General features: G+C 47.1%; 1 protein-coding gene across 1 annotated transcript; it reads right to left on the reverse strand.

The window, feature by feature from the left end:
* Window positions 1–2,810: 2,810 nt before the first annotated feature.
* LOC121200350 (lethal(3)malignant brain tumor-like protein 4) lies at window positions 2,811–12,338 on the reverse strand. The gene is made up of 18 exons (XM_041065601.1): window positions 12,264–12,338; window positions 10,126–10,175; window positions 9,677–9,762; window positions 8,922–9,026; window positions 8,711–8,846; window positions 8,535–8,626; window positions 8,308–8,450; window positions 7,920–7,996; window positions 7,748–7,833; window positions 7,527–7,637; window positions 7,325–7,439; window positions 7,078–7,177; window positions 6,820–6,936; window positions 6,548–6,625; window positions 5,088–5,161; window positions 3,964–4,136; window positions 3,625–3,687; window positions 2,811–3,529 (listed from the first exon to the last, which is right to left on the reverse strand). Exons 2-18 carry the CDS (start codon window positions 10,151–10,153, stop codon window positions 3,137–3,139), a joined length of 1,977 nt encoding a protein of 658 aa, XP_040921535.1. The 5' UTR covers window positions 10,154–10,175; window positions 12,264–12,338; the 3' UTR covers window positions 2,811–3,136.
* Between the last annotated feature and the right edge of the window lie 948 nt (window positions 12,339–13,286).

Genomic DNA, 13,286 nt, shown 5'->3' on the forward strand with positions numbered 1-13,286 from the left:
GAGAGAGAGAGATACAGAGAGAGAGACAGAGAGAGAGAGGAGAGAGAGACAGAGAGAGAGAGATACAGAGAGAGAGAGAGACAGAGAGAGAGAGAGATACAGAGAGAGAGAGAGACAGAGAGAGAGGAGAGAGAGACAGAGAGAGAGAGACAGAGAGAGAGAGAGAGACAGACAGACAGAGAGAGAGACAGAGAGAGAGAGGAGAGAGACAGAGAGAGAGAGAGACAGAGAGAGAGGAGAGAGAGACAGAGAGAGAGAGACAGAGAGAGAGAGAGAGACAGACAGACAGAGAGAGAGACAGAGAGAGAGAGAGAGACAGACAGAGAGAGAGAGAGACAGAGAGAGAGGAGAGAGAGACAGAGAGAGAGGGACAGAGAGACAGAGAGAGAGGAGAGAGAGACAGAGAGAGACAGAGAGGAGAGACAGAGAGAGAGAGGAGAGAGACAGAGAGAAAAAGACAGAGAGAGAGAGAGAGAGAGAGGAGAGAGAGACAGAGAGAGAGAAAACACCTCACACCACCTGTCTGTCTGTCCGTTCGTAAAAAAGGTCTCATTAACCTGTCTCTGTCACGTCTGTCTCTGTTGACACCTGTCTGTCTGACCAGCTGTCTCCCTGATTGGCCTGTCTCTTCTGTCTGTCTTAATGATCCAGTCCAGACACCCAGAGCTGTCTTAGACCTCCTCTGTCCTCTGATCCTGGATCTGCTCTGGACCCCGTCTCTGTGTCTCTGATCCTGGACCAGCACTGGGTGATGCTGATTCTGGGATGTTGCTGTTGCTAGGAGACAGATCTGCTCCGCAGCATCTCAATAATTAGTTTCTGTACAAGCTGAGGAAGTTTGTCCCTGCTGACACCCCATACACCCAACATCAGAGACTCTTCATCATCCAAATTGCCTCATCCTCCTCACTCCCACTCACCTGCTGTGAATTATGGGTAAATTATAAAGAGACTGCACTGTAAAAAAATGGAATCTAGTCATTTCTGTTCAAAACTCTTCAATCCTCAGAGCAAAAGACAAACAAGTGTCAGAAAATATCAGAAACTCAACAAAGCCTGTGGACGTAAGACCTGAGGGACGAGCTGCCGTGCTCCAACAAACAGCCAATCACAGAGCTTGTCTCAGTCCTGTGAGGACAGCAGCTTTCAGGACATACACAACAGTAAACGTCCAACCAACAGGAGCCAAGAGGAGAAAATAAAATAAAACCTGAGTGAAGTCCTGGCTCCCTCCTCTGGAGACAAACATCAGACCACAGAAGAAGAAGTGATTCAAACGATGGAAGCTGACGCTTCAGTCTCCTGACGTTTCTGCTTCACTGTGACTTTGATCCTCAACTGCTGTTTCACCTGTTTGAGGACAGACATGAGGACATGACAGACCCAGGACACAACTCCAGAAATTTAAATTCAGTGAGTCAGTGATTAATCCAGCGAGGGACAGAAGACGACGACGTGCATCGTGAATTCACACATACGTATAACACACAGAAAAAACACCTGTGTGACACTCAGTAACTCACCTGGTCTATGAGAGCTAATGAACCAATAGATGATCAGCACATGATCAGAAACTTTATTGATCTCATTAAACACTGACAGAAACAGCACAGAGAAAGTTCATATAAATATCAGCAGATTGTTGGAAACATTAAAACAACTCAGATGCTTAAGTTCATCAGCTGTTGCCATGGAAACCTGAGGGAAACATATGTCCCACCCCTAGCTGTGACATCACAGAGGGGGTGGAGTCTGAGTTAACTTCCTGTCAGATAGTTGGTTTGAATCCCTGCAGGACAGACTGAAATACAAATATATATATTTATATATATAAACTTTAAAATAGAACTCTATAGAGATACAATAGATATAACAATAGATAACCTTTAAAACACTAGAGAGAATAAAATTATAAATATAAACTCTGGCCCATCCACCATCCACAGCTGATGCCATCTTTAATTCCCCACACCTTCCACAAACTGACCAATCACAGCAAAGGAGGTGGGACTTTGGACGATGTCACGGCTTAAAGGTAAAACCTGGAGGGGAGTCGTTGAAAAAGCAGACGAGTCCAGACGATTCTGAAATTCATAAACTGAGCAGGTGCAACAAACCGTTCCAGAGGAAATGACATCACTTCCTGTGGTTATTTATGACAGTCATGAAAACAAAATCACTCTTTATTTTGATAGAAGACAAAGAATATTCACCAAAGAAAAAGCGCCACGTCATGGTTCTGTGTTTATGACTCAGCAGCAGATATTACTGTTGTGAATCATGGGGACGACTCTTTGGTAACTTTTCAGTGCAGTTTTTTCATAATGACTGAATTCTGAAGCTGAGTTTTCATTTGACTTCAAATTCAAATTCAGGGATGATCTAAATCAGAAACGAGATTTTCCTCCTGACTGCGTCTTGTAGATTTATCTGATGAAAGTTAAAATCTTTTCTTTTACTTCTGCAGAAGCAGAAGAAGAAAATGAGAAGTCAGTTTTTCTTTGGTGAACGTGTGAATCGTACATTTTTTCTCTCGTGTAGTTTCATTGACAGTTTCGTGGTAAATATGAAGCTGTTTACAGAAACATGTCTCAGACTGACGGAGGAATTTCAGCCAATCAGAGGGCAGCAGCCGCGTTTTCATCCAGGACTTTAAAAACTTTTATTAACTATTAGAATTTCACCTTGATTGTCAGAGACATCCTGTTTTCAGGTGCAGGGGTTTTCGTTTTGGCGGCTGAGTCCCATTTCAGGTTCATCACAGCAGGTGTCTCCTTTAGGCCTCAACATCCCAGAATTCTTTGCACGCTGGTTCTGGTTTCAGTGAGTTGAGTCTAAGGAGGTTCAGGTTTCAGTCTTATCAAGGACACCTGTATTAAGCCCCGCCCCTGAACAGAGGCAGAGCCTGAAATGGAGCTCAGGTGTTGTGACAGAACATATTTGTTTCATTTTGTTTTTTCCAACATGACAACTTGACAACTTCTAGAGAAACACGCCTGAGATCATTCTTATGACATCAGAAAGTTCAATCTGACACACGATTGGATAGAAAACAAAGTCCTGCCCATGGATCGGGGGGAGCGGCGAAGTCTACAATCAGGTGTTTTCTGGATTGGCTCGTCATGAGTTGCAGGTGTCAGGTGTCAGTGGTGTGAGACCGCTTCCTGTCCTCCGTGTGGGAATAGTCCCCATCCTCAGTGTGTGACTGGCTCCTGTCCTCAGTGTCTGTTTGTTGCCTGTCCTCAGCGTGTGACTGGCTCCTGTCCTCAGTGTCTGTTTGTTGCCTGTCCTCAGCGTGTGATTGGTTCCTATCCTCAGTGTCTGATTGGTTCCTGTCATTACTGTGTGACTGGCTCCTTACCTCAGAGTGTGACTGGTTCCTGTTTTCAGCGCGTGATTGGCTGCTGTCTTCGGCGTGTTTGAACATCAGGATGGAGTTGTAAATCTTGAGGGCAGGACCGAGTTTGATTGACATGATCCTCACGATGTCCCGTTGGGTGAGCAGGAGGAAGGCCCGCCCATCAATTTGCTAAAAAGGCAGACAGACAGAGGCAAGAACCAATCAGACCACAGCAGGTTTGATGTGATGTCATTAAAGCTACAGCAGCTGATTGGTCGTCTCACCTCGTCTCTGAACTGCTTTGCCTGTTCCTCACAACCAGGGAGAGACTCAATGAAATCGGACACCTGCGGAGAGACAGACAGGTCGCAGACAGTCAGTGAAACACAAACACTTTGTCCCTCGGTGAAAAGACATTGACAAAACCCTGAAACTGAAAGGACTGAAAACGAGTAAAAGTAAAAACTGAAATCTCTTTGACTTGGACAAAGACAACGAGACGATTTCCAAACTTTTAACCTTCACGACTAAAACATGGGCTAAGACTAAACCTAACACCAGCCAGTCAGGAGAGAGACAGGTGCACACTGCTGACCTGTCTCTCTCTGTCTCATCGTACCGACCTGTTGGACGCTCCACTGTTGGACAGTCTCGGCATGGACCCCGGCGACGCCCGGCAGCAGTTTGCGGTGTTGCTCCCAGCACAGTGACAGGTCGCGGCCTGGCTGCGCCGACATGGCCGACAGGAAGACAGACTGGTGGAGGGCAGCCTGCAGACTGGACTCTGCTGCTGCTGCTGGAGAGACAGATGGGTCAGAGAGTGAGTGAGTGAGTGAGTGAGTGAGTGAGTGGGTTAGGGTTAGGTTGATGCGTGGTCAGTTTCCTACAAAGGAAACCTCAGCAAACTCTGATTTACCATAAAGGTAAATTCCTCTGGAGCGAGAGTCTCCAGGTTTGGGCTGCATGGACAAAACAAGACGTTTGGAGACGTCACCGTTACTCAGGTGGACAATTTTCACTGTCTTCTGAAAATGTAAGTGATTCATTGATCAAATGAGAAAACAGCTTCACAGGTCTACACTGTGTAACGACTGGTTCAGAAACACGTCCTGAAGACAGAGGATGTGACGCAGCGCAGCGTCCTGCACCCGAGACGCATCCAGTCAAAAGCAGGACCAACAGAAACCCTGCAGGGACACGAAACCTGGCTCCGTGTCCCTGCAGGGACACGACTTCGTGAAACAGGAGTCATGTGACCTGAGGAGCAGGAGGAGCTGAGAGCCTGCAGTCCTTCAAAGGATAAAACACAGAGCACAACCGACACGGCTGTTACCATAGTGAAGTGTTTCCATGGAAACAGCCACTTCGTCGGCCTGCTGTTTCCATGGAAACACACTGAGGAGAGCGAGGGAGGAAGCTGGGTGTTTTCACTGCGAGAGACAAAGGTGGAACAGGAGCCTGTGCTTTAACCCGGGGTTAGGGTAACTAAGTTAGTTGTGTTAAAACACATTTAGGTTAAACTGGTCACCTGACCAGTCAGAGAGCTCTTCGCTGTGGTTCCTGTGGTTGCCATGGTGACAGAACTGTGAGAGCCTGAAGCTGAACCCTGGGAGGCGGCTTCTCTTTCACAGGAACGTTACCCACCTCAGAACGTCCTGTCCTGGACACACAAACCACACACCCGCCTACACATGAGGGTGTTACCTGCATCCCCTCACAGGAAACCATCAGGTAACACACACTGTACCTGGTCCCAGGGCTCTCAGGTGAAGCTCCTCCTCTTCCTGTTTCATATGAAGGAATTTGGTTGGCTGAGAGATTCTGGGGGCGGGGCCAGAGGAGAGAAGGAGGAGAAGTGAAGTGAGACACGTTTCATTTATAAATTTTATAAAAATGTAAAAAAATCCTTCTGTTCACAAACAGAGGGACTGAGTGATTGTTAGAACCTTTATTTTGAAAATCCCTTTACCTAAGACAGTTTATGTTTCCCCCACAGGAAGAAGATTTCTATTCTATTCTAATAACCTGTGATAACTTGTGATAACCTATGATAACCTGTAATAATCTATAATAACCTGTGAACCTTTGGTCAAACATTTAAAGTTCTGACTGGATCATTTCAGGTCAGACAGTTGGACAGATGGACAGATGAAACCAGATCTGTCTTTACTCAGATGTCGTCTTCGTTCTCAGACAGTTTCCATGTGTTTCCTGCTGCTGTGAACCAGATGTTTCACTCTGGATTAACTGTCTGATTGTAAATCTGTTTCCAGATGTGTGAAAGCTCAGATCACAACTTCCTGTTTAACTAATTAACTTTTTAATGTGAATTTAGTCGAATATTCACCAGTTCCTGCTTCTATCCACAGTCTGTGTCTGTGTGTGTGTGTGTGTGTGTGTGTGTGTGTGTGTGTGTGTGTGTCTGTGTGTGTGTGTGTGTCTGTGTGTGTGTGTCTGTGTGTGTGTGTCTGTGTGTGTGTGTCTGTGTGTGTGTGTGTGTGTGTGTGTGTGTGTGAGTCTGTGTGTGTGTGTCTGTCTGTGTGTGTGTGTGTGTGTGTGTGTGTCTGTGTGTGTGTGTGTGTCTGTGCGTGTGTGTGTGTGTGTGAGTCTGTGTGTGTGTGTGAGTCTGTGTGTGTGTGTGTGTGTGTGTGAGTCTGTGTGTGTGTGTGTGTCTCTGTGTGTGTGTGTGTGTGTGTGAGTCTGTGTGTGTGTGTGTCTGTGTGTGTGTGTGTGTGTGTGTGTCTCTGTGTGTGTGTGTGTGTGTGTGTGTGTCTGTGCGTGTGTGTGTGTGTGTGAGTCTGTGTGTGTGTGTGAGTCTGTGTGTGTGTGTGTGTGTGTGTGTGAGTCTGTGTGTGTGTGTGTGTCTCTGTGTGTGTGTGTGTGTGTGTGAGTCTGTGTGTGTGTGTGAGTCTGTGTGTGTGTGTGTGAGTCTTATATAATCTACTTTTATATAACATCCAGAGATAATCTACTCATAACAAACACCCACACACACTTCACATCATCCAGCAGAGACAGACGGAGAGACAGACAGGTCTGACTGGACTCACTGATTAACACCTGTGGGGGTCGCAGTGAGGAAGACCATGTTCGATGGTCAAGAGCTGCTTCTCCCACATTTATTCAGCACGTATTTAAAAATCCTGTCTGTCTCACCTGTCTCTCTATCTGTCTCACCTCTCTGTCTCACCTGTCTATCTGTCTCACCTGTCTGTCAGTCTTTTTCTCTTCCCCAGTGGAAGCAGCAGAGTATCGCTCAGTTCTGTCTTCACGTCAACACCACTCCTGTCGCACAGAGAGACAGGTAAAGACACAGACAGACAGAAACATAAAATATAATGAATCAGTTTTTCAAAATACTAAACTATGTGAGGGAGAGAGAGAGAGAAGGTGTGGACTTCCTCTGTCTTTCAGATTTCACACTAAAAGCCCCTGAAAACTGAAGGGTGAAACATTATCTTTAACCTGTCTGCGGTTACCTGTCTGACTGACGCACGGTGACAGGTACCAGGGTGACGACTCGCTCTCCTCCCAGCCTATCAGGGAGCACCACCTCCTTACGCATATTAATATCTGAGTATGGACAGCCGAAGGCACTGGGCGAGACACATAAAGTCAGACAGGAAAACAGAGAGAGAGATTTTAAAAACAGGAAACAGCTGTGGAGACGGGGAAAAAAACACAGACCGACCCATGACTCAGCATCACAGGTCTGTCCCCATGAGACAGGTGTGTACCTGTGGTGTCCAGTGTATTTGGCTCCTTTAATGTGTCCAACCCCTCTGCAGCCTGGAGTGGGACAGACACCCTGTGAGGGGGAAGGGACGGGGGAGGAGCCTGTCTCACACACACAGAAAGAAGTAAACAACGTTCATAACACTGCTAAAGCATATCTGCATGTGTCTGACCTGTCTGTCTCTTCTAACCTGTCTGTCAATAACCTGTCTGTCTGACCTGTCTCTCTCTCTGACCTGTCTGTCTGACCTGGGGGGGGTTCCAGTGGGTGTCCTGTGCGTTGACACCAGCCAACGGGATGAAGGTCACAGAGGTCGCTGTCACACCAGACGTCAAACTGCTGCGACCAGCCGTCATAATGAATCTGCAGGCAGACACACCTTTATGACATCACACAGATACACACATACACGCAGGTTGACAGACAGGTAAACAGACAGGTAGACAGTACCTTCACCCTGTAGTCATCTGTATCTGTCACCGTGGCGACGCGGATCAACATGGGATTCCTCCTGTCAACAGCCTCCAATCTGTGGTCCACCTGGAAACCATGTGGAGCTCTCTGATTAGACAGAGGCACAAAGACACCCGTCAATCATTGTAACCACCTTTCTGATTGGACCTGAAAGCTGTCAGTCACTCCTTGCTCCCACTGCCTCCTTGTTTCCTCACCAGTGTGAAGGCTGAACTGGGAGCAGCAGCGGAGCAGGTTTCCTGCAGGTACTCCTCCCACAGGAAGCTCTCAGGGTTTGGATGACCTGCAAAACAAAGTGCTGCACATTAAAAACACTGTGTTCACACACACATGACCCGTGTGTAAAAGTACTGCGTGTACTGCGTGTACCCTGAGGGGCGGTCAGAGGTCGTCCCTGTTCTTCACACCAGCCGACAGGATGGATGTACGGACTGCTGCTGTCGCACCTGATCGATCAAACATTACGTCATCAATACACCGATACCTACACGCTGCACTTCACCCACAGGTTCATCAATAAATATCTGATCACCTGTGGATCAATCAGTTCAGTGAACATAATGAAAACAGCTGTAGCTCCACCTGCTGTTCAACATCACAACTACAGGCTTTACTGCAAATACGACGCTGTACTGCAGCACTACGAATACTAACAGTACTACTACTGACACTACCACTGACCACTGCTCTTTATACAATCACAGGTGAGCAGTACTTGTGACCTGTCTGTCACCTGTCTGTCACCTGTCTGTCTCACCAGTAGTCATACGTGTCATCCCAGTTATCGAAGTGGACCAGGAACCGATCTTCGACGACGTCTGCGACGGAAGCAACGCAGACAAGTCCAGGATTCTTCCTGTCGACCGCCTCCAACTTCATCCCCACCCTGAACCCACAGTCCTGAGGGACAGACAGGTGGTGAGACAGAAAAATGAGCAGACAGAGAGATGGTCAGAGAGACAGGTGAGACTGGTGTATACTGACTGCAGTGCGACAGGTGAACAGGGTCAGAGGAGCAGCATGAGAGCCTGTGGACTGAAGGTAGATCTGCCAGTCAAAGTCTGTGTCACTGTGACCTGCAGAGAAAGAGACAGACAGGTAGAATGATGTCACCTGTCTCAGATGGTTACCTATGAGGGGGCGGGGCTATCTGTACTCACCTTTAGGTGGGTGGAGCTTGTGGTTGTGGTCTCTACACCAGCCTGCTGGTCTGATGTCTGCTGAATCAGCATTTACCCAGAAGTCATAGCAGTCTGAGTACCCGTCGATATGGAGACGCAGCCGACAGCCAATCACCTGACAGAGAGAGGTTAGTCACCTGACTGTGTGTGTGTGTGTGTGTGTGTGTGTGTGTGTGTGTGTGCGCGTTACCTCAGCGACCGTCAGCACACAGAACATGGATGGGTGCAGTGGGTCGACGCCCTCCAGTTTCATCCCAACTTTAAAACCAGTTTTCCTACTGGGAAAGGACTGGGACTAAGAGACAGGTCAGAAAGACAAACAATCATCAGAGACCAGAAGGACAAGGAGTCCTGCATCAGGTGGACCCACAGAGTCAACCCACAGAGGAACTGAGACAGGTTCTCCAGGACACTGGAACAACCGACCCGACAGGTACCTGAGAACCCGAGTGCAGGTGGACTGAGGAGAACTGGAGCTGGTCTAACAGCAAAGAGGGGACACAACAAATCCTGATCTGAGTTCGAGGTTTTCACTTTACTGCACTTTGGATGAAGCTCAGTGAGACTCATCAGGTACTGTCAATGATTCGCACTTTGGTCTCTGGAATGGTCACACGACAAACATCTTTTAGAAAAGTGTGGGAGGCACGTCCAGGTAGATGGAGACCTGTCCAGGTAGATAAAACCACTGGGTGAAGGTAAATCTCCCATTTCACTCCTTTCACACTAATTGGTTTTTTAACACACACCTGTCTGAGCTAGCATCTGCTGAGCTGCGTGTGAGGCGTTCAGGGAACGTCTAAAAAATTGTAGCAGTAGAAAATAACCTGTTACAATCTCTCCCTCTAAACCGCAGGAATCTCTGCAGGCACATCGGTTACACACCGCGCTACGCTGCAACACTGCTGTAGGAAACACTGAGGGGTGTGTGTGTGTGTGTGTTACCTGTGTAAACAGTGTCAGAGGAGCAGCTTCTGCTTTCTGTTCGTTCAGGTACTGCTGCCAGGACCAGGACCGTCTCTTTACACTAACTGAACACACACACAGTTGTTAGCATTGCTGGTCAGGTTGATGTTTCTGTGTTAAACAGCCAATCAGAGTGCAGTATGATAACAGTGATGACAGTTGATACAATCAGCGCGACTCATTGTTCTGCTGCAGCTCACGTTCACATTCATGACGCTGTGGTTTAAACACTCCTAGCTTCTTCACCTTCATACGTATTAAGCCATCTTTGCTGCATGTGTCCTGTGAGTTTGTCCTGCGAGTCTGTCCTGCGGGACTGTCTTGTGAGTCTGTCCTGTGGGACGTCAACGTGAGGACGTCGAGGACGTCACCCAGCAGTGTGTGTGTGTGTGTCTGTGTGTGTGTGCGTGTGTGTGTGTGTGTGTCACCTTGAGTGCTGCTGACTTTGTTCTTCATCTTCTTCTTCTTTGGTTCTTTTCTGTTCAGAGGAAATAAATAAATACAAACATGAAGGTACGGCAGCCTGGACAGGTCAAACCACACACACAAGGTTCAAAGTGAACTTTTACCAAAATAAGACAGAGCTGACTGGATGTGAGTTTTGATGAGTCTCCAGCTCACGTCCACTTCACTGACAAAAGTCCACACTCAGTGAGACGCAACAAAACAAACACGAGGACAATCCTGTCTCTGAGCCTGTCTGTCTCTGTGTGTCTCTGAGCCTGTCTCTCAGCCTGTCTCTCAGCCTGTCTCTCAGCCTGTCTCAGCAGCAGGTGAGGACCCATCCTAACGAACAAAGCTCTCAAACTGAACTCAACACTGATGCTGATGTTTCCTGTCAGACCTGCTTTGCTCTTTGTTACTGTTGAAACCAGCGATCGATAATCAAACCGATGATGCTGCCGTTTGTGATCATCAGCTCCACGCAGCTGCTGCAGTCCCGTTCCTTCGTCTGATTGACAGATTGATTTTTGAACTGAGCGTCTGATCAGTAACTTCAGGAGGAGACGGGACTCGAAGCTGCTCTGAACCTAAAACCAGAGCTTTCGTTAGTTTCACATTTTATTATTTTATTATTATTTACTGTCACGTGTCAAAGCTCAGATTCAGATCCAGAACTTTCTTTGTGCTCGGGGGACGATTTAAGACACGTGAGCAGCATGAGGTGGAAAACAAGACACTTTCATCCAAAAAATAGAACAATGTATACAAAAGCTATGCAAAATGGATAAAGTGCAGGCAGGGTAAGTGTAAACTGGAGTTACATGGATTATATATTTACATGTTACTGCAGAGGTACTACTGGATAATAAATAAATAACAACAGAAAACAGGTTCATATTGAATCTTAGGCTGCAGCTGATTTCTTCACCTGCTGTCACACTGACTCTCCCACGTGTCTGCAGCAGGAACCGTGACAGTGCTGAGAGTCACCGAGCAGCAGGAAACACCTTTAGATTTCTGCAACGTCAGCAGGAGCAGAGCGAGTCCAGGTCTCAGGTCTGTCCTGGACTCTGGTCTGATGCTGAACGGGGACAGAGTTTAGCTGAAAACCTGATCACTGATCAAACTGCACAGAGATCAGATACCACTGTGAGCCTGTCACCTGTCACCCAAACTGGATCAATACAAAAACCGATCAGTAACAATCATCTGAAGTCAGCTGATTAATAAATACATCAATAACCATCAGAGCCACTGTTAAACACCAGTAAACAGTCTTCATCACCTTCATCGGGCCAGGAAACGACTCCATTAAAACACACACTAACACACAGGAAATCCACACAGCTCTACCTTCAAAATAAAAGTCTGAGCTGCTTCACTCTAAAACTTTGCTGCTGGAAACTCATCACTGGTTTATCATCAAACATGAAGCTGAACCAGGTCAGGACAACGCTGCGGATCAGGGTCAAAGGTCGTAAATTCCTCCACCTCTGTAAAAATCCTGTGATACAAACCAAAGTCAGACACCTGAAGGTTCTTCAGGTGAAGGTGTTCACTGCTCTGAGTCGAACTCCAGCTAATGATCAGACACTGTGTCATCAATCACTGCCAACAATAAACTGATGGCTTCACACACAGACCTGCGGCAGGGGACGTGTGTCCTTCTGTGGAAGTCCTTCTCCAGAGCATTTCTTACAGTGTACTAGCATTTTTACTGCAGTGCAGTATCTGAGTACTTCCTCCACCTCTGGCTGAAGTCGAGTCCTGATCCAAGAATTGATTAGAACCTGATCAGTTTCTGAGGCTGATACTACAACTGACAGATTTTCTCTTAACAACGGATTTTATAAGAGACTGTCATCTGGCGCACGGTCCAGACTCTTATTGTGAAAGCGTGAGCGGAAGTGCGCTGCCTCCACCTGTGTGAATTGATGAAGGTTCAATCAGGAAACAACAAACGGCTCAGACCCACCGGTGATCCGCGGCTCTCTCCGCCGGCCTCCGAGCTAATGAGAGCGGCTGCAGCTTCAGCAGAGAGCCGCCGAGGGGAGCCGGAGGCCCGGAAAGAGAGAACCGAGATGATCCGGTACCGATACCGGCAGTTTAGACAGAAACTTACCGTGTGTGGTGATCCGCCTCAGACTGCTGACAGCTCCACTACACGGAAATACGGAGAGGTCATGGCGCATGCGCCTCCGGGGGAACGGATATAAACACCTAAATAAAAAATATGTGAAACAAATAAATCCTTGTTTTAAATAAAGGTTTGAGATTTGAAGAATTCGTAGGTGCAGAGTTGAGTTTATATAATTAATTATAATTAGAAATAATCAAAGTGGAGCCTCAGACTTCAACAGGTGAAATCAGGTGTATGTTCATTCACGTGCGTCTGAGCATTTACACACATTTTAAATCAACTTCATTCATAAAAGCAGCAGCTCTGTGGAAACCTGGTTTTCTGCTGCAGAGTAAAATGTAGAAATTCTGTGTTGATTTAAAAAGTTGTTGTTTTCTGGTTAAACCTGATGCACTGTGTATTTCAGTATCTGTGACGGAGCCTGAACACGGTCTGAACACCTGTCAGCTCTCACCTGTTGCAGTCTGTCATGTTAGCTTTGATTATTTTGTCTTATTGTTGGTGTCTGGTTTAATTAGCCTCAGATGTTTGAATGAGCTGCTGCAACATTCAGACTGGTTCCTGTTATTTTAGCTGATGTACTGAAGCTAGTAGCCTGCAGCGCCACCATGTGGTCAGCTGGAGAGCTGAGCGATGGGTGGCACTGCTCCACTGTCTGATGTAAAGCTTCATGAAGGAAGAACTTTGTCTCAGACTCTACAAATATAACCTTCAACACTGGGGCTAAGCTAAGCTGTGCTAAGCTAAGCTAATAGTTTCCCTCTGCTCCAAGTCTTTGTGCTAAGCTAAGCTAACTAGAGATGACAGTGGTTGCTGTCCTGACTTCTCCTACATTCCCAATCTGAGCTGGTGTCCAGCTGCTGGTCTGAACTGGGAGACTACAATATTCACTTCTCCCTGTGGCCCCTCCCACCCCTCCCCTTACACCCCCCCGTCTCTGCACAGACAGGATCAGCAGCCGGACCGAGCAGGGTGAGTTTGTTTCTTCTCTTTATGTCTATTCAC

This window comes from Toxotes jaculatrix, chromosome 20 (genome assembly GCF_017976425.1).
Source record: "Toxotes jaculatrix isolate fToxJac2 chromosome 20, fToxJac2.pri, whole genome shotgun sequence".
NCBI lineage: Eukaryota > Metazoa > Chordata > Actinopteri > Toxotidae > Toxotes > Toxotes jaculatrix.

Bases quoted from the DNA above. Each gene is read 5' to 3' on its own strand.
- LOC121200350 (XM_041065601.1), bottom strand. From the start codon at position 10,153: ATGAAGAACAAAGTCAGCAGCACTCAAG. The intron at 4,137-5,087 runs GTACAGTGTGTG...CTGTCTCTCCAG, and splicing joins CCTGAGAGCCCTGGGACCAG to CAGCAGCAGCAGAGTCCAGT. The intron at 3,688-3,963 runs GTCGGTACGATG...GTCTCTCCGCAG, and splicing joins AACAGTGGAGCGTCCAACAG to GTGTCCGATTTCATTGAGTC.